This window comes from Taurulus bubalis (assembly GCF_910589615.1).
Source record: "Taurulus bubalis genome assembly, chromosome: 4".
Classification (NCBI taxonomy): Eukaryota; Metazoa; Chordata; class Actinopteri; order Perciformes; family Cottidae; genus Taurulus; species Taurulus bubalis.
In genome coordinates, this window is record NC_136592.1 from 937,501 (window position 1) to 956,585 (window position 19,085).

Below are 19,085 nucleotides of genomic sequence, written 5' to 3' on the forward strand. Positions count from 1 at the left end.
AACGTACACAAACCAGGCATTGTTCACATAGCAACAGTCAACTGTCAAATAGCAAACTGTGAAGACCCATCCCCCGGTACTGGGGGAGCGTCTCAAGATTAAGTTTTCAAATAGTCGTATGAACCACAAATGAGTTCTAATACTTGTATTATTTTACATCTTTTTTTCAGAATTTTGTTGTGAAGAAAATGTATATTTAAAAAAAAAAAAAACTTTTATAACATATTTTTATCATAACTATGAACATCCAGCATGATCTAATTAAGAATGGCAGAAAAATGCTTTTCGAGCGGTTTCCGACATGTTCAAAATGTGTGCTTCAGACCCTTACCAAGGTCTCACATACTAATAACCCCTTGTTAGAAAGAACAGAGCCTACAGAACCCGAATATGGAATGAAACCACACAAAAACAAAGTGTCGGTGTCATTTGAAGGCTTTTCAGGGGAAACACTATGTAAATCGGTTAAAAAATGAAAAACGTCAAAGTTCTTTAAGAAAACTACATTTCCCAGAAGCCCGGGTGCATTCTCGTCAGTAGACTGTGCATGTGCCGTCTGAGGTGGATCAAAGATCGTCCATTTGACAGGGGAAATGCTGGACCCAGAAATGTAAAATAAAAAAATCTCTGACGGTTTTAAATTTAAAGTGACTTATAGGTGGCTGGTAAGATCTAGATGGCGCCGTTGGACTCCTACATGCCCGCACGGTCACGGAGATGTGTTTATTATTGAAATCCGTTGTTTTAAAGGATAGTTACGAGCGATTTTGTGAAACGTTATTTGCGTCACGGAAAGTTGAAAAAAAAAAATATATATATATATATATATAGCCATGCGAGACCCCCTGTCCCTGCGAGGCCCCCCCGCGGTGCGGGGGCTGCGGGGGTAACCTCTACGAGCCTGGGTACAGTGGTACATGGAGGACAAAGATACTACAGCAGAACACCACTAAAGAGGTGGAGTTACTTTAGTTCATTCTGCTCTGCTAATTTCTTGATTTCATTCATTGTATCATTATCACTTTGGCAATGTTGACACTCAAATAAATGAATGAAGTGAATTGACAGTCACAGACAGACACGCTGACATGTAGATGGGCAATAAGAGACACACAGTTACAGAGTACCTGCCCAGGAAGAAGGCCACGTAGAAGAGTGAGGAGAAGAGAGTGAAGAACTGGAAGGTGAACATCTTGACGGTGAAGTTCCTCTCTGTGGCCGCAAATGAGTTTGTCTTCTCTGAAAACACAAGAAGGCTCATGGCAATGCATTCACGTCCTGCGAGATATTAGACAAAACGTCTTTGCATATTGGATTTTGTCTCAAATTCAATATAAAGAATGTATTTAGATATTATACTGATAATGTACGCATTTCTAAATCCTGCATTGAATCCTGAATCTTGTTTCCCTCTTAGTTCTCACCTATGTGACACAGCTTGAGAGCCACCCATCGGTTTACCTGCAGGCGATGTTCAACGAGAGACAGACAGAGAGCAAGGAGACTTCATAGTTATTACATTGTGGGCAGGTAGACCTTTGTAAGAGCAGGTATTGGTTAACACATCTGAAGCCCTTCAGGAGCTTACTCAGAGCTGGATGATGTTCCTGTTAGTCTAAAAGACCTTGTAGAGAAATAAGCTTCACTCGCAGAATGAGAAGATCAATATGTTGTTTGAGAGGAACAATGTACATTCATTGATGTACATGTTATGCCTTACTGCACAAACACAAGAGGAATGTGGCTTTTCTCAAGAAGGAAACGTCTTCCTTAATCTTTGTTTTCAGGTCACAGTTTAGCTTATTGTGGAATATTGAATTTTTCAAGGGCAAACACATTGACACATGGCACGGAGCCATTCAAGGATAAATAACAGTACAAAGTCAACAAACAAACAACTCAAAAGCAAAAGCAAACAGGGCCAAGAATCAGATGTTCAACACTTCAACATCAGTTTGGTTCTGATGGGAGATTTCCCTTCAGAACCAAGAAGGCTGTTGTAAAATGTTTACTTGTATTCCTTAACAATGAGTTATTTTCTGTAAAGGTAAACAACTATTAATTTCAGAGAGCCACGTCCCAACTGAGACGGCTACATCTGGTGTCCATGTTAACGCAATCATTCATCCATTCACAGCCATCCACACACTGAAGACAGAGGCTACCATGCAGGTGCCCCTGCCCACCAGGACTACCTAACATACCCATCCATACACCACAGGAACAGCCTGCGGGTGCAAGGGACCGGGGATCAAACCGCCGATCCTCTGATTGAAGGACGACCGTGCTCTACCACTGAGCCGCAGTCTGTTGCCTCTACAGCAGGGGTGTCAAACTCATTTTCACCCCGGGCCACATCAGCATCATGGTCGTCCTCAAAGGGCCGGTTGTAACTGTAACACTGTATACATGTAACTCCTCCCGAACATCATGTTAACTGTCTTTGTGTTAGATTATTGTTCATTCAAGTGTAACAATATTGTACATGCATTTATATAAATGTAAAAATGTATGTAAGCAAATTTATCTGTTACTATGACAGAAATCCATTTAATTTAGGGTAAAGAAACCCACATTGCTAAATTATAATAAATATACAATTATAATAGATCAAACTTAAAACAAAAGAAAATAACAAAGACAAAGATCAAACGCACGTTATTATATTAACTTTCTTCAAAGCTTTTTTGTCACAGTTGAGAAGGACATAACTGGTCCAACAAATAATTGTGAACAAATAAAGACATGCATGTCGTCTGGGGCAGTGGTTCAACTGGTCTGGGGCAGTGGTTCAACTGGTCTGGGGCAGTGGTTCAACTGGTCTGGGGCACTGGTTCAACTGGTCTGGGGCACTGGTTCAACTGGTCTGGGGCACTGGTTCAACTGGTCTGGGGCAGTGGTTCAACTGGTCTGGGGCAGTGGTTCAACTGGTCTGGGGCAGTGGTTCAACTGGTCTGGGGCAGTGGTTCAACTGGTCTGGGGCAGTGGTTCAACTGGTCTGGGGCACTGGTTCTGAACTGGTTTTGCTGCAGGACCCACCTTGACCCCTTAATGACAAGCTGAGATCCAATGCGAGGAACATTTTCAACTTCTCAAATTAATTTAAATGATATGGTGCAGTTTAAACCTGAGAAAGTACACAATATCACAGTGCCAACACAAAAAAAATTGTTTGAAATATTCCCTTTTACACTCAATTAAAAACCCAAAAGTGCATCTTAAGGACATGAGGTAATACAATATATATATATATATATATATATATATATATATATATATATATATATATATATATATATATATTTATATATATATTTATATATATATTTATATATATATATATATATATATATATATATATATATATATATATATATATATATATATATATATATATTTATATTTATAACTTCAGCCTTTTTTAACAGACTCAGTGTTTTCATGCACAAACATGGAATAAAAAAGTATCTATCACAAATAGTCTAACGTGTAAACTCACGCAAGTAAAGCTTGACGCAGCATTGAGGAGTGTGAATAGATGGCGCTCCGCTGCATAAAAAATCGCCTTCAAAATAAAAGCACATTAAAAATCGCCTTCAAAATAAAAGCCCATGCAAAGGTTCGCGATTCAAAATGGGTCCGTGAAGCCGTCGCGGGCCAATTTAAAATGACGCGGCGGGCCGGATTCGGCCCGCGGGCCTTGAGTTTGACAGTTTGTGCTCTACAGAGACAGACAGAGTTGGAGGCAATCGTGGGTCATTTTTGTGGGACTTGTAGAGTGATTTAATCAGATCAATCAATAAAAACTGTGTAAGGCTCTGTGATCAACACTGTGTTTGTTGTTGACATATTCAAAGAACCTGCATGTCGAGAAAAGATCTGGTAAAGGTAAGATCATTCACTGCATTGCATCACCACCCACAGGCACAAAGCAATGACAGCGATCAGATGAGCAAGTCGTCATCTTGGTGTTGTACAATATCTTTGCTGAACCAAAGTCAAGTTATTTTGAGTCAGAAAACACGGAGGGCACGGCCCCGTGACCTCCGTGACGGCACGGCCCCGTGACATCACTGTGCGTCCTTATCTTCCCACGAAGGAGTCATGTTTACCCAGACCGCCATGCATCAGGTTGGGGATCTGGTGTGGTGAGATTTCAGGAATTTCTGACACCAACAATATCTCTCACTTTGTGAAAAGAACTTCTTGTATCTGGAGTAACTAACATGCACACACCGTAAGCACAGCTACGGGAGACATTTAGGGTTAAGTGTCTGCCCAAGGACACATGGGCATGGGCTAGCGGTCCTCTGATTTAAGGACGAGCCGCTCACCACTGACCCACAGTCGCCACCTGACAACAATTTATGGATGGATGAATGGGTGGATGGATGGATAGACAAACAGACAGACGGATAGATGATGTATTCATCCCCAAGGGTACATTAGTATACATTAGGGTACAGGCATACGGACCCGGGTCATGATCTGAATGGTGAGATAGTGCAGCACAGCTCCAAGCATGATTGCCACAGTGTTGGCATGATCCCTGATGAAATCCCAGCTGCCTTCAGACATCAGGGGAGCGGCCACTACTCGAAACACCACCAGGGCTTGAGCGAGGCCAATGATCAGCATCAGCTACAACACACACAGACACACCAACACTGTAGTTCCTTCACACTTCATGTTGGCAGCTGAACATTCAGTGATCTGTGCATGGAGAGACGTTTCCTAGAAATGTTTTTGCCTTATCAGGTAGTGCTTCAGCCTACGCTGGATACCACACCCACTAAACCGTTTAGCTATCCGACTACAGATATCGAGTGTGTGTGTGTGAGTGTGTGTGAGTCTTACCATAAGAGTTACCAGAGTGAGGACTAGGGTGCTCCGCAGGTAGGAGTGTCTGAACTGTTTGGGATTACAGTTTGGATCATTGACTATTTCCAAAATCAGTTCCTCCTGTAAACACACAGAGATGCGGCTCACACACTGAAGGGATATCAAGAAGACTTGTGTGTCGTGGAATCCTACTTTAACAAGAGCTGTAACATGAAAAAGAGCAGACTTTCTTTGGAAAGGATCAGGAGCATATCGGAGAAGAAGATCACACCTTTTCCTGCATTAAAACTAGATAGTGTGAACACTCGTTTACTGCATATTAAGTGGATCTTCTTTATACTCTTTCACTGCATACAAACTGGATATTGTTTAGACATTTTTACTGGATATTAATTAAATAGTGTGTATTATATTATACAATATTAACAGTTGATGAGATTTTTGGAATCTGCATGTCACAATATTGTCAGAATGCATCAGTGAGGTGCAGCGCAGCTGTAGTGTCGTAACTACAGAGGATCTGGACCAGGTCTGTGTGAATACCTCCTCCTCACACCAGTCATAGACTTTCCACTGAGAAACATGTCTGGCTCTGTGTCTCTTCCACAGCTCCAGGAACAGAGTGGCTGAAGACACACAATCAACCAGTTAGAGAGGAACGCTAGTCACACTCACTGGATTACACATCAGATCAAGTTATTCAGACACTCACCCCAGATTGCCATGAACATAGCAAAAGCCACAGTGCCCTCATTGTCAAACAGGTGGCTGACCTGTGTGGATACAAACCAATCAAGATGGAATATCATAAATATGACAAACAGCCGCACCATCTTTTCATAAAACCAGGAATATGTCTGTGTCTTAAATTGAGGAGGGACCTTTCCTCCTGGATGGACAGATGTGACATAGAACATCATTGTAAACGTACAGGATGATACAATTATGGATTATTTATACAATTGTGGATATATACACTTATATGAGGAATGGATTTTGGAGGAAGCATTACTACTAAAACAGTTGCATTCTGTAGTTTCAAAGTCTGAGAAATAGTATGTGGATATATAGGGATTGGGCTGAAACTGCATTACAAACATTGAGTTTTCCAATGCGAGAAGAAAGAGAACGTTTAAGTAACATTTTTGAACTAATATTTAGAGAGGCAGTGGTTTGACTTCTCACAAACTAGTAGTACATACAAAAATAATGTGTAGTTGCTTAAAGTCACACAAACCAATATTGTGATTATAATCCTCGTTACACCTAATGGTTGATAGGTGTAACCAGGAAGTCCCGGAGCAGAGCTGGGATAAGAGCGAACATAACCCATCCTAATTAGAGTTAACATAACCCATCCTAATTAGAGTTAACATAACCCATCCTAATTAGAGGATAAGAGCTAACATAACCCATCCTAATAAGAGCTAACATAGCCCATCCTAATAAGAGCTAACATAGCCCATCCTAATTAGAGTTAACATAACCCATCCTAATTAGAGTTAACATAACCCATCCTAATTAGAGGATAAGAGCTAACATAACCCATCCTAATAAGAGCTAACATAACCCATCCTGATAAGAGCTAACATAACCCATCCTGATAAGAGCTAACATAACCCATCCTAATAAGAGCTAACATAACCCATCCTGATAAGAGCTAACATAACCCATCCCAATAAGAGCTAACATAGCCCATCCTAATAAGAGCTAACATAACCCATCCTAATAAGAGCTAACATAGCCCATCCTAATAAGAGCTAACATAACCCATCCTGATAAGAGCTAACATAACCCATCCTAATAAGAGCTAACATAACCCATCCTAATAAGAGCTAACATAACCCATCCTGATAAGAGCTAACATAACCCATCCTAATAAGAGCTAACATAGCCCATCCTAATAAGAGCTAACATAACCCATCCTGATAAGAGCTAACATAACCCATCCTAATAAGAGCTAACATAGCCCATCCTAATAAGAGCTAACATAGCCCATCCTAATTAGAGGATAAGAGCTAACATAACCCATCCTAATAAGAGCTAACATAGCCCATCCTAATAAGAGCTAACATAACCCATCCTAATAAGAGCTAACATAACCCATCCTAATAAGAGCTAACATAACCCATCCTAATAAGAGCTAACATAACCCATCCTGATAAGAGCTAACATAACCCATCCTAATGAGAGCTAACATCCATCAGCAGTCACATGACAAAACCACCAGATGTTTTTTTGTAAACGTGCTGGTAAACCCAGTTGAAATCACATCAACAGAATTGAGTGACATTGGATGAGTTCACCTTAGCGTAGGTACAGGTGTCTGACAGCTGCCACACTTGACACCTCTTATCACAGCGAGGACACATGATGATGCTGGACTGACACACTTCCGTACTGAGGACACAGAGGGACAACGATTAGGGTCAATGGAAATAAACTCTGCTAGTCCAATTAAAAGATAACTCCCCACTTATATCATGAAGACATAGGGTCTCATGTCACAATCAGTATGTAAAACAGTCATTCAGGAGAATCTGTGGCTTTCACCAATTTTCTTGTTTTTAGAATTTTGGTCAATGAGTTTAGAATGTAAACATGATACAGAAATTAACAACAAAAAATACATATAGCTAAAGTTAACTTTTGACCAGAGCATCATCATGAGCGACAATTTATTGATTTTATGATGTACATACTATAAAACTGTGATGTGTGTTAATGATGAAGATCGCATGAAGCCAAAGGGACATTCATCAGACTAAAATTCCATTTACAACCACTACAGCCAGTTAAGAAGAATACGGAAATGGTCTCGCTTGAGGCCCAATTGAGTTTTATACTACCATGAAAATCCCCCAGTCAGACCTTTTCAAATGCTAAACAGCATCAAAAGGACTAAATGATGCGAATTAAAAGGATCACGTTACTCAACATTCCTCCGCAGCATGTGACTCACATGAGAGGGTTAGTGTTGAAGAAGGCGAGTCCATACAGGAACACCACAACCCCCAGAGCAGCAGCTGGGACCAGCAGCTTGGTGTACCAGCCCAGCCACAGGTAGTACAGAGCCACCTTCTCTCCAAAGTAACTCCTGCAGAGGAAACACCGGCAGACATGAAGCAACACACACACTTCAACTCCCCGGTTCCCTCCAGTGGGAAGGAGACAGACAGACAGAGATAAGAGAGACAGACAGACAGACAGACAGACAGACAGACAGAGATACAGACAGACAGACAGACAGACAGAGATACAGACAGACAGACAGAGATACAGACAGACAGACAGCGATACAGACAGACAGACAGAGATACAGACAGACAGCGATACAGACAGACAGACAGACAGAGATACAGACAGACAGACAGAGATACAGACAGACAGACAGACAGAGATACAGACAGACAGACAGAGAGACAGACAGACAGAGATACAGACAGACAGACAGACAGACAGACAGACAGACAGACAGCGATACAGACAGACAGACAGACAGAGATACAGACAGACAGACAGACAGCGATACAGACAGACAGACAGACAGACAGACAGACAGCGATACAGACAGACAGACAGAGATACAGACAGACAGACATACAGACAGGAAGGTCAACAGACAGACAGACAGACAGACAGCGATACAGACAGACAGACAGACAGCGATACAGACAGACAGACAGCGATACAGACAGACAGACAGCGATACAGACAGACAGACAGACAGACAGGAAGCTCAACAGACAGACAGACAGACAGACAGCGATACAGACAGACAGACAGACAGACAGCGATACAGACAGACAGACAGACAGCGATACAGACAGACAGACAGACAGACAGGAAGCTCAACAGACAGACAGACAGACAGACAGGAAGCTCAACAGACAGACAGACAGACAGACAGACAGCGATACAGACAGACAGACAGCGATACAGACAGACAGACAGACAGCGATACAGACAGACAGACAGACAGACAGGAAGCTCAACAGACAGACAGACAGCGATACAGACAGACAGACAGCGATACAGACAGACAGACAGACAGACAGGAAGCTCAACAGACAGACAGACAGACAGACAGACAGACGGTTAGTTACTGACTTAACGTCGGTGACTGGTTGGCCTGTGAACAGACCCGACCATCGAGCCCACTCCTTCCTCAGCTTTTTCTGCATCTTTTTCTGAGAATCATGGGAAACATACAGACGTCAGGTGTTGTATATAATAATAATAATAATAATAATAATAATACACTGTTTCACATCAACATTACAACATACATCAGTGTCTATATATCTCACTGCCATACTCCATGTGTGTGAATCTAAGTAACTGACTCTAACCCTCCTGTTGTGAGGGTCTTCTGTCATAAACATGATCATTTCCATCTGACGTGTTTCTTGTCTGAACTTTATCGATTTTTAACACAACAAAAACGTCAAAGGTAAAAGGTTCAAAATACTTGCTTTCTTTTTTACGATTTAACTACATAAATGTAATCTTAATTTATGAATTGTACAAAGTAGCATACACACACACACACACACACACACACACACACACACACACACAGCTCTTCTTCAAAAGCAGCTATGCTACTCTTCCAACAACAACCAGTCGGTTTGCTCTCGGCAGCTCAAGTTCCTCGTCAGCCAAAACTGTCAACTGTTTCCTCCAAACATGTCCAATGTATCCTCCTAACATGTCCAATGTATCCTCCTAACATGTCCAATGTATCCTCCTAACATGTCCAATGTATCCTCCTAACATGTCCAATGTATCCTCCATAACATGTCCAATGTATCCTCCATAACATGTCCAATGTATCCTCCTTAACATGTCCAATGTTTCCTCCAAACATGTCCAATGTATCCTCCTAACATGTCCAATGTATCCTCCATAACATCCTATGCACTCATATCTTGGGTACCCATGACTACGTCACGGTCATGATAAATAACTGAGCTGGATGCAGAAGAACAGATTGTGCAGCTGCACTCTCATCTTATTGAGTCACACCGGCAGTTACACTTTTATTCATCTCAGAGTAATTATTTAAACTGATCACCATAATAGTTTTGAATCAGGATCTTCTTTCAATTAAGGTGTGGTGCTACAGGTGGTATTTCAATGTGACAGATTAATCAACATTTCATATATTTTCGGATTTACTAAGCATATTTAGCACCAATTTTTTTTCGGAGATTTCAGTTCAATATCTGATCTCATGTTCAGGTTGTAGTTAAGTGTGCTGTGCGTATATAAAATAAGTATCCGATCGTAACATATGAGCAGATAATATCAAAAGACTGAAAATAAACGTGATTGTGTAGTAGCAATTATAGAGCTCACCTCATGGAGGCAGAACATGGTTTCAAACACATCCTTCATCAACAGTTCCTCGAGTTTCTCTGAAATAAAGCACATGCACCTGCATGAGGGGCTGCAGTTTGTCTCGTGTCACAACACGACGGCCACGCCACAGGAACTCTGTGACCGGCAGCTTGGGAAAATGTCTCTGCACCAAATGAGATCAAATAAAAGAACTGCAGCAGAAGCTGATAGGTGCATTGATAGAGATGCTGTTTTCAAAGAATTGATGAGCACAGAAGGTGAAAAAACTAGTTAAACATCACAATACAATAATAATAATAATAATAATAATACACTGCATATAGAACCTTTCATATAGGTGCAGCAGTTTAAAGTAAAGAAACAAGAGAATGATTTGTTTTATTTAAACAAATACTGCCCGATAAGGTATAACAGTAAAACAAAAGACTAAAACAAAAAAAAGGTAGATTGACAGTTAATTAATGCCATGCAAAATAAACATGTTTTGAACTATTTAAAAATGTTCAGAGCAAGCATCTCTTCCATATTATGGAATTCCATAATGTTGGGGCTTAGTTAAAAAAGACTGAGTGGTCGATTTCCTTATTTGCGTGATAGTTTTGTATTTAAAAGCTTTATTGAAGATTGTTTTTGCATTTATAAATGACCACTGTGGGATACCACAAGGATACATTTTAGGACCGCTACTTTTTAAACTGTACATCTCATCCCTGAAAGCTGTCATCAGGAGACACAGCATCCATTACCACAGCTATGCTATGCTCACCTCTATGTAGCCGTGTCTCCTGATGACACTGGGCCAATCGACTCACTTTTCAACTGTATTTTGGATATAATGGCCTGGATGTCACAATGTCTTCTACAGCTCAACCAGAATAACACGTTCTGACTGCTGGTTTAAAGGAGAGAGAAACTGTTCTAACTAAATACAGTGGGACTCAACCCAAGTCGAGCGTTGATTCTGATTTTAATGGCAAGGCTCATGTGTGGGATGTCATAAAATAAACATCTATCTCTCTCTGTGCAATACAAGAGAACATACAGAGCACATTAAACATTACCAAAAAAATGACACAAGTTAAGAAAGAAAAACAATTACACAAGTAGATGAAATACAGTTAAGTAAAAAGATAAATTAAAAAAAAATAATTCCCCCACAAAAAAAGGGAACTAAAAAGGTTGGTGCACAGGGTGACTCGGCACAAAGAGATACGGCAATGACACAGTGCAGATTGTAATCTGCATTGTGTCAGCTCCAAATAGTTACAGTCCTCTGGTACCATTAGTGTTGAAATACGTAAGAAAATAATAAGTTATTTTTAATCTGTGAGTACACCATGTCTTTGTTTGTATTTAGTGATATAACAACCCGGCCTAGAGTTCAATGAGGACGATACACGTGTCCTACCTTATCATGCTCCTGTGTGGTAAGATGGTCCCTTGTAAAAAAGCAATATCCGCTTGCATTTTTTAAAAGGTGTGTCAAAACTCTTCCTCTAAACTGGTGCATTTAGCCCATTCACATTAAAGCTAACTACCCTGTTCATTAATACTAAGTGTGGACATGCATTTACAAAGAGTCATAGCCTCTTTGTAAATGCACTGTGTAAGAGCCAGTGTCTCTCCTGTGATGAAAGAAAGATAAACCAAAGCACCGACATTAACCAAGAAAACAAACCTCTTCACTCAAGAGCCTAACCTGAACAGTTGACACTATCTTCCCTATCAAATCGGGTTGTGCACTTTGCACTTGTCAAGTATGACATGTCTGGCTGGTTCAGAAACATAAACCAGCCTAAGGCTCATGTATAGAATCCATTTTAGATTTAAGAAAAAAATATTATAACAAACGCTGAAATCAGGTTAACATGAAACCAATCCATCAGAAGTCAACTGCTGCTATGATTTACTTTATCTCAACATCTTTAGCATAGCAATAGTAACGGCAGTGTTAATGATAGACCGCAGCGTCTCCGGGTTTCATCCTGCTGGTTCCGTCCTTCTGGTCCGTTATCTTCGAGTCGAGCAGGATGTTCTTCCTCCATCGGGAAGCGTGACCCTCAGCGTTGCAGGATGAAGCGGGGCAGACGGGACGTCCTTGGATCGAAGCTCCCTCTTAACTCAGTTGAACTCCTTTCTGCGTTTCATCAAGCTGGCACTCGGGTCAGGAAGAACGATACAGGCTTGTCCTCGTACACGACGGGCCCGTTGTCCCGGGACCTGCGTGGCGATGCGCAGCATCTGGTCCGGTCTTGGTCTTGAAGCAGCCGCATCACGCGTCTCGGTCTCTGCTCTGCAGGTGGACGGTGCGTAAAAGCTCGGTGCACTCGCTCTATGATCAGCGGCTCAGTGAAATGCTCTCGTCCGAGAGAGGCTGGGATCCAATAAGCAAGAAAGTTCACAAGGTCGTTCCCCTCGCAGTTTTCCTTCAGGTTAACGGCACGTATATTGTTTGAAAGTCATGTTCTTTGGCACTTGTAAAGCGTAAAGTGCAGTTGATTTGTATATAAATAAAGTTGGATTGATTGTGGTTAGATTATCAATATTCATGGCTGAGTGATGATATCTTGTTGTGTTGCTGCAGATCTACAACACTACAGACGTTGCTATTGAATTCGATTAAGTCACACTCACCTCCCGTGTTGATGAAGGTCTGGTTCAGGATGAAATGGACAATTCGGATCCTGGAGAAAAGATATTTAGTAAAGTGAACACACTGTATCAGCAGAGCAGTGGCGGTGCGTCAATAGAGGGCGCTAGGGCGCCGCCCCTCTTAAAATTTTGCGAAGAAAAAAAAAAAAAACATACTGTCAAAAAACATTATATACCAAATCATTTAAATAAGAAATATACCGTGTTGACGTGCTAAATGTGTGTGGGAGACCGTAAGCCCCTGTCAACAACCACTTAAAATGTGACCAAATATAATATATCGCCGTTCATCATCACTGAGAAAAGCCCCTCCCCCTGTCGGGGCGCCGGCCAATGTGAGTCATTAGGCTCGTTCGAGATGAGCCAGTTTTGCACAGAATCGATCGGCGCGCAATGCATGCCGGGTAGATTTGTGTCCGACTTCAGAGTCAGCCGCCGCAGTTGCTATCCAACAACTGCGTGGCCCAGTGCATGATGGGAAACGCCTGGCTGTCGCCACATCAGAGAGCTGATTGGCTCTTAAATCTGACAGCAAACACCACGTGTTGTAGTAAATCCTTATTTTATGTGTAGTTGTAATACTTAACACTGGATTATTGACTATTAGTCTCATGTTTGATCTAAAAACATTTATTGTGTGGTTGTTAATACAAAATCTTATTTATATAACACACATCAAAACTACTAGCAATGTATTTCACAGGCAGACATCAAAAGACCAAAGGATGCAGCTACACACACATTTCTACATAAATATAAATTTACAAACACATATGAATAAATCCAAACGTGATCTGTAAACTACAAGTAGACAAAAGTTCGGAACTAACAGGAAGTAATTTTTTCTGTGACTTCCTGTGTCTATTTTGAAGGCAGCTGACAACTGGCCGACTTGATCGCAGGTTATTGTCAGCGCCTCCTGCTGGTCCGCTGCTCTCTGGACTCCAGGCGAGGCGCAGCTCTAACGAACGAGCCTTATGGCAGCGAGCAAACATTTCAGGGGCGTTACGGCGAGGACAGCTTCTCATCGTTGACATCGTTTCTTATTGCAACGTGAATGGACTATCAGAGACCTTTATCAATCCCTCACAGCTCCCACGTAGCTACGAGCAACACTAGCAGAGACTTTGATTATGTCAGTATGGCGACTGAAAACTCTGTGGCATCTCTACGCGAAACACCTTTCAATGTGCAATGTTCCTATATGCTAACCTGAGCTGGTTAGCTGGATGCTAAGTGTGGAGCAAAGCAGTGGCTCTGAGCAGTGAGGAAGTGCCGGGCTGTGAAGGAAGATGAGCTTGAAGGATCGCTGCAGATGTGAGTGTCAACATCAGCAGATGCCTGTGTTAGAGTTTAATGTTTTATCTTTCCCACAGCAGAACACAGCAGAAGTTGGACATTGTTAGCTTTGGGTGGATATCACATCAGACTATAACTTTATCTAAAATACCTGTGTGTGTGTGTGTGTGTGTGTGTGTGTGTGTGTGTGTGTGTGTGTGTGTGTGTGTGTGTGTGTGTGTGTGTGTGTGTGTGTGTGTGTGTGTGTGTGTGTGTGTGTGTGTGTGTGTGTGTGTGTGTGTGTGTGTGTGTGTGTGTGTGTGTGTGTGTGTGTGTGTGTGTGTGTGTGTGTGTGTGTGTGTGTGTGTGTGTGTGTGTGTGTGTGTGTGTGTCAGTCATAGCTCCAGGCTAGAGCATCAAGGTGCTCCTGGCCTTTTGTCTGTTGATGAGCCATCAAGACACAGAAAACATAGTTGTTGTTTTTTTTGTCAACTCTGATTGTTGGCTTTTGTCTGTAGTATGAAGCCTGTTTGTAGTAGATATTTCCCCACAACTTATCTGTCTGTCTCTGTATATATTTATCTGTAGGTTGGTGACACCATACTTGGACACACCAGGGAACGCTTTGCCTTCAAAGACCACCTCACCAGTGCCTCCTTACTGCAGGGCCCCAGTTTACATTTCTTTACAAGCAGTGGGGCCTACTCTGTCAAACACCCAATGTAAAATGTGATGTCTCTCTTTCTGAATCTATTCTGCTCTAAACCTCTTTCATGTGAGGGTGTGGGCACCTCTTTTATTCTGTAAACCTCTGAAACCCAACCCAATGTTTCTTAAACCATTCTGCTCTGAACCTCTCATGCCCAAAGTTACAGTTAGTTGATAGTTGTTATTGGACAGTGTTGAGCACTGTGTTTTCTTGAAATAAAGCTTTGTTTTTTTAGAATATTCTACTCAAAACCTCTTTTCTTCTCCTCATTGGGGAGTCAGAATGAGTAGGTTTAAATAACACAATGCATTCCGACAGCGGAGGGGTTGGTTCTGTGCAGTTATATAGTTTCAAAACACAGAAAGTTGGGAGTCTGTGATCCTATAATACAGCGGGCCCCCAACCAGCGGGCCCCCAACCAGCGGGCCCCCAACCAGCGGGCCGTGGGTCCCTTAGTACCGCCGCACAGAAAGAATAAATGAAAAGTCATAGATGTGCGTGCTAGCTACCTGGTAGCCTGGTTGACGGAGCCGTCGACGGAGCCCTTCACATCGCCACACCAGTTGCAAGAGTCGGACACTTTGAGCAGGTACTCGTAGTCCTTAAACATCTCAATGGGCGCACGGATGCCAAAAAACACTTTGTCATCATGGATGATCCTCTAAGACACAAAAACAACACAACCGTTAAAGGAACAATATTCCCCATGATAGTAAAGCGTCAGGGTGTTGTGAAGCCATGCGGGACGTGAAGGACGCAGACTCACAGTGATGGTGATGTTTTTCTTTTCGAGCTCCTCGATGAAGGCTCTCTGTCTCTGAGCCTTTTGGTCCGTGTCATCCTCCACCTTGTGGGCCACCAGCACGTAGTCAAAGGTCCTGAAAGTGGGCTGTTCAACAACAACCTGAGACTAGTCACATGGTTAAGCAGCTCAAAAGAAGTTTGTGCCAGATTTGTCCACCGAACAGAAACCAAAACAAGAACCCCACTTCCACACCCATCTATGAACTGATGAGCACACCGGACCCATCCAGCAAGATACCAGATGCAAATGAGACGGCTGTTATGAGCTCACTGTCTTATCTTGAGTGTGACAGAAGGTCTTTTCATGTCTGACAGCACACAGACTAATCTGTCCAACGCAGAGAGAAAGAATCCTTTCATATGAGCAGATATCGTCGCTGTTTGCATGTTACTGATGACCTCTGTCTACAGCTACCTTGTTGTGTATGGAAAGAGAAGATGAGGAGCGAGGCGGGCATTCTTACCGTTGGAGGAAGTAAAGGCTCATTGGGACTATCCTTCGGCCCGTCCCACAGCTCAATGTTTTCCTGTGGCACACAGAGAAGGTGAGCGTTAGCACACAGTGCAGCGAGCTGGTTAGCCTTGCTGACGCATTAGTCCTTTACAGTAAAAGTGAGACTAACTTCTGACAGAAGAAATAACCTCTCTTCCTCCTACAGACACAAAGATAGATTCAAAGTAAATGCTCAGTCACACCTGCTCAGGAATGACCAGTTAGCTTGTGTTAGCTAGCTTTAGCGTGCATTGCTACATGTGCAGCAGGGATGAGGCATTTTCTCTACGCCACTTAGCATTTTAGCTAGCTGCTAAGCAAAAGTTGTTACAATGAAGCGTTCTTTATGTTTATGCTTTGGCTGGGTCCCTGCATGCTCATCAGGTTGACCAAAAGCTCTATTTGTGTGTTTGTTAGAGATGGAAATGGAAATTAAATCTATTAAATTAAAATAGTAGGATTAGAATATTGGCCTAAACTGGTCAATGTTTGTTTTTCTTATCCATGCACTATAGATTTGTGTATTTAGGAATCACATTTTTGTTCATGTTTTTATCAATAACTTAAACACCTGTCAGCAAAACACAAAACACCAGCAGCACAAACTACATCCACCAAAATAATCATGAACACTTTAACACAAACGGGACATGATAACCTTCTGGAAGGAGAACGGTGCATCACGCTGCATTAGTTTGAGCAGGTGGAGGTGCATGGAGAAGATCTGCTCGTTCTGTCAGTGTGTGTGACACGAGGAATACCTTCAATTCAACCAGTCGAACTATACAATATTAAGCCATCCTTCTGCCTGTCCACACATTGACTCACAGCTCAACCATAATGGTGGACAGCTGAGAGTCAGACGTTCAGCCTGCAGGTCCAGACCTGCCAGACCTGCTCAGCTCCCAATGGCTGCCGTCTCCTTTTGTCTCCCACGGTTCACCCTGGGCTTTGCTCTGTTCAACACATCTGAGCATTTACAGATAAGATGACTGATAAGCTCAGTTTCTATTCTGGTAACAATACTGGATCCAGATACACTGGAGAACCTTCAGCATGGGTGTGACCTTTATGCTCCCAGTGATAAACAGGTTTCCCTTCTGGCCCACTGTTCCCTGTTCAAACCGGAGAGACTGTGCTGAAAACCAGTGTTGTCTTGTTAGTGTGACTGAGATACAAGCAAATGAAAGTTGCTCAATATGAATAATTGTTAAGTGATTTGTTTTTAAAGAGAAACATAAAAAAAAGCACATGTGCAGTGGCTTAATTTTCCGTTTGCTATTATTATTGTTTTACCGTTATATATGTTAGATGCCCTACATCCTGTATAAGTATATGCTCTCACACTTTCTGTCTTTGAAGTGACTTTTCATTCTGTCTCTTAAACACAATATTCTTTCTTCCAGATAAATACGACCATGTACAGTCAAGCCGTGTTCAACGTGTATGTAAGCATCATTTACATGACTGATCATTCTTCTGTTAAACTGCATGCGAGCCACCCAGCACCGGAGAGGCGCTCTGTCCATCGCACTGACCCGTGCAGGGTGGCCTGACCCCGGGTAGAGCTGCTGACCAATGGCCCTTCCTGTGACCCAGACACCTTTATGGATAACTTGCTGAGCAGTTACAGGAGCATCACATGCTGTGTCAACAGCCGCAGAGCACAGGTGAGTACATGACGTATAAGGTAGACCTGAAGAGCTGGAGCTCGGTGTGTTTACCTCGGGCTCCTTGTAGAACATGTTGGAGTCTCCCGCGGTGGCTGAAGGTCGGTCCCGGAACAGAGTCACGTCTACGTGCTCCTTAAATACGGTCCCTCCATCACTGCGTCATGAATATCAATCAATCACGATAAAACTAATGAAATGAGTCGATGGCTCCGCTCCTCGCTTCCCTTCCGCATTCCTCCAGGTGACTGCTTCATGCGTTTGAGTGCGCGCGTGTGCAGGTAAAGGTGTGCCGTCATCACACTTCATCTAATGTTGCGTTCAATTCCGCGGGAAAGATGGAAAATGTGAGCTTTTCATATACTTCTAGAGTCAGTTTTTACATAAATACTACATCTCAGTTTGCACAGAGGAAATATTTTGAAAAGTACTTTTTAATGACCTGACAATGCAAGTACTCAGTGACTCATTAGTTATCACTGAGTACTCAGTGATAACTAATTACATCCATACAAAAAGAGACGACAATAAGGAACACACAGCCTCCCTCACAACAAACAACACAAAGCAGTGATAAGTTCTAACACCAGTAGTGGAAAGTAACTACCAGCAAGTACTATACTCACATTTATATAAGTATTTATGTAAGTACACATTTGAATGACTTCATACGTCTACTCCACTACAGCTCAGAGAGAAATATTGTTAATGCTTTCTGCTGATGCTGCACAAATTATTATCTTATCTTATACAAAGTACATAATATAGTAACTGAAACATGGTCAACACATAGTAGCCACAGTCGCCCATGTGCACATCTATACAATTATTAGCTCATTTTATAAAGATCTCTATCTACAAAATCTAATTATAAGAGCTTTATTATTTCAGGTCATGTTTTGCTCACATGCTGGATATTCCCTAAAGGTTGTGTGTAATTTACAGATTAAGGAATGTCATTGTCTCCTGCAGTGGAGGACTGGTTGGTCGTTTCTGTAACATGTTCTTAGAAGGGACCTGATGAGTTCATGGTCTATCTGCCCTGCAGACTGTGGCCTGCCCCCAACCCTCATAGAGGTCCAGGCTGAACACAACCACCTGCTAATAGGCTGGTCTGAGGTGAGATGAGCCTGGAAGCAGAAGGGGGCGTTGACAAAAAGCTCCGTCAAGTCGAACAGCTTCCAGCAGTCTTCAAAGATACACAGGAAGTCATTGAAACGTTTACATCCTGTTCCTTGCATCTGGAGGCCACTTGTAGTCTGCAGAACACATT

General features: G+C 42.2%; 1 protein-coding gene across 1 annotated transcript in view; it reads right to left on the minus strand.

Annotated features, from left to right (window-relative positions):
* The window catches only part of LOC306735525 (anoctamin-9-like), a 31,482-nt gene extending 13,565 nt beyond the window's left edge, over positions 1–17,917 (minus strand). The window contains exons 1-15 of the mRNA XM_079217002.1: positions 17,867–17,917; positions 16,114–16,176; positions 15,612–15,734; positions 15,355–15,506; positions 12,841–12,890; positions 10,204–10,262; positions 8,953–9,032; positions 7,805–7,939; positions 7,149–7,242; positions 5,555–5,615; positions 5,386–5,468; positions 4,858–4,962; positions 4,477–4,641; positions 1,425–1,461; positions 1,128–1,239 (exon numbers count right to left, since the gene is read on the minus strand). Coding sequence (XP_079073128.1) covers positions 1,128–1,239; positions 1,425–1,461; positions 4,477–4,641; positions 4,858–4,962; positions 5,386–5,468; positions 5,555–5,615; positions 7,149–7,242; positions 7,805–7,939; positions 8,953–9,032; positions 10,204–10,262; positions 12,841–12,890; positions 15,355–15,506; positions 15,612–15,734; positions 16,114–16,176; positions 17,867–17,887 — 1,340 coding nt within the window. The 5' untranslated portion in view covers positions 17,888–17,917. The remainder of the gene's footprint in view (positions 1–1,127; positions 1,240–1,424; positions 1,462–4,476; positions 4,642–4,857; positions 4,963–5,385; positions 5,469–5,554; positions 5,616–7,148; positions 7,243–7,804; positions 7,940–8,952; positions 9,033–10,203; positions 10,263–12,840; positions 12,891–15,354; positions 15,507–15,611; positions 15,735–16,113; positions 16,177–17,866) is intronic.
* Positions 17,918–19,085: the final 1,168 nt, after the last annotated feature.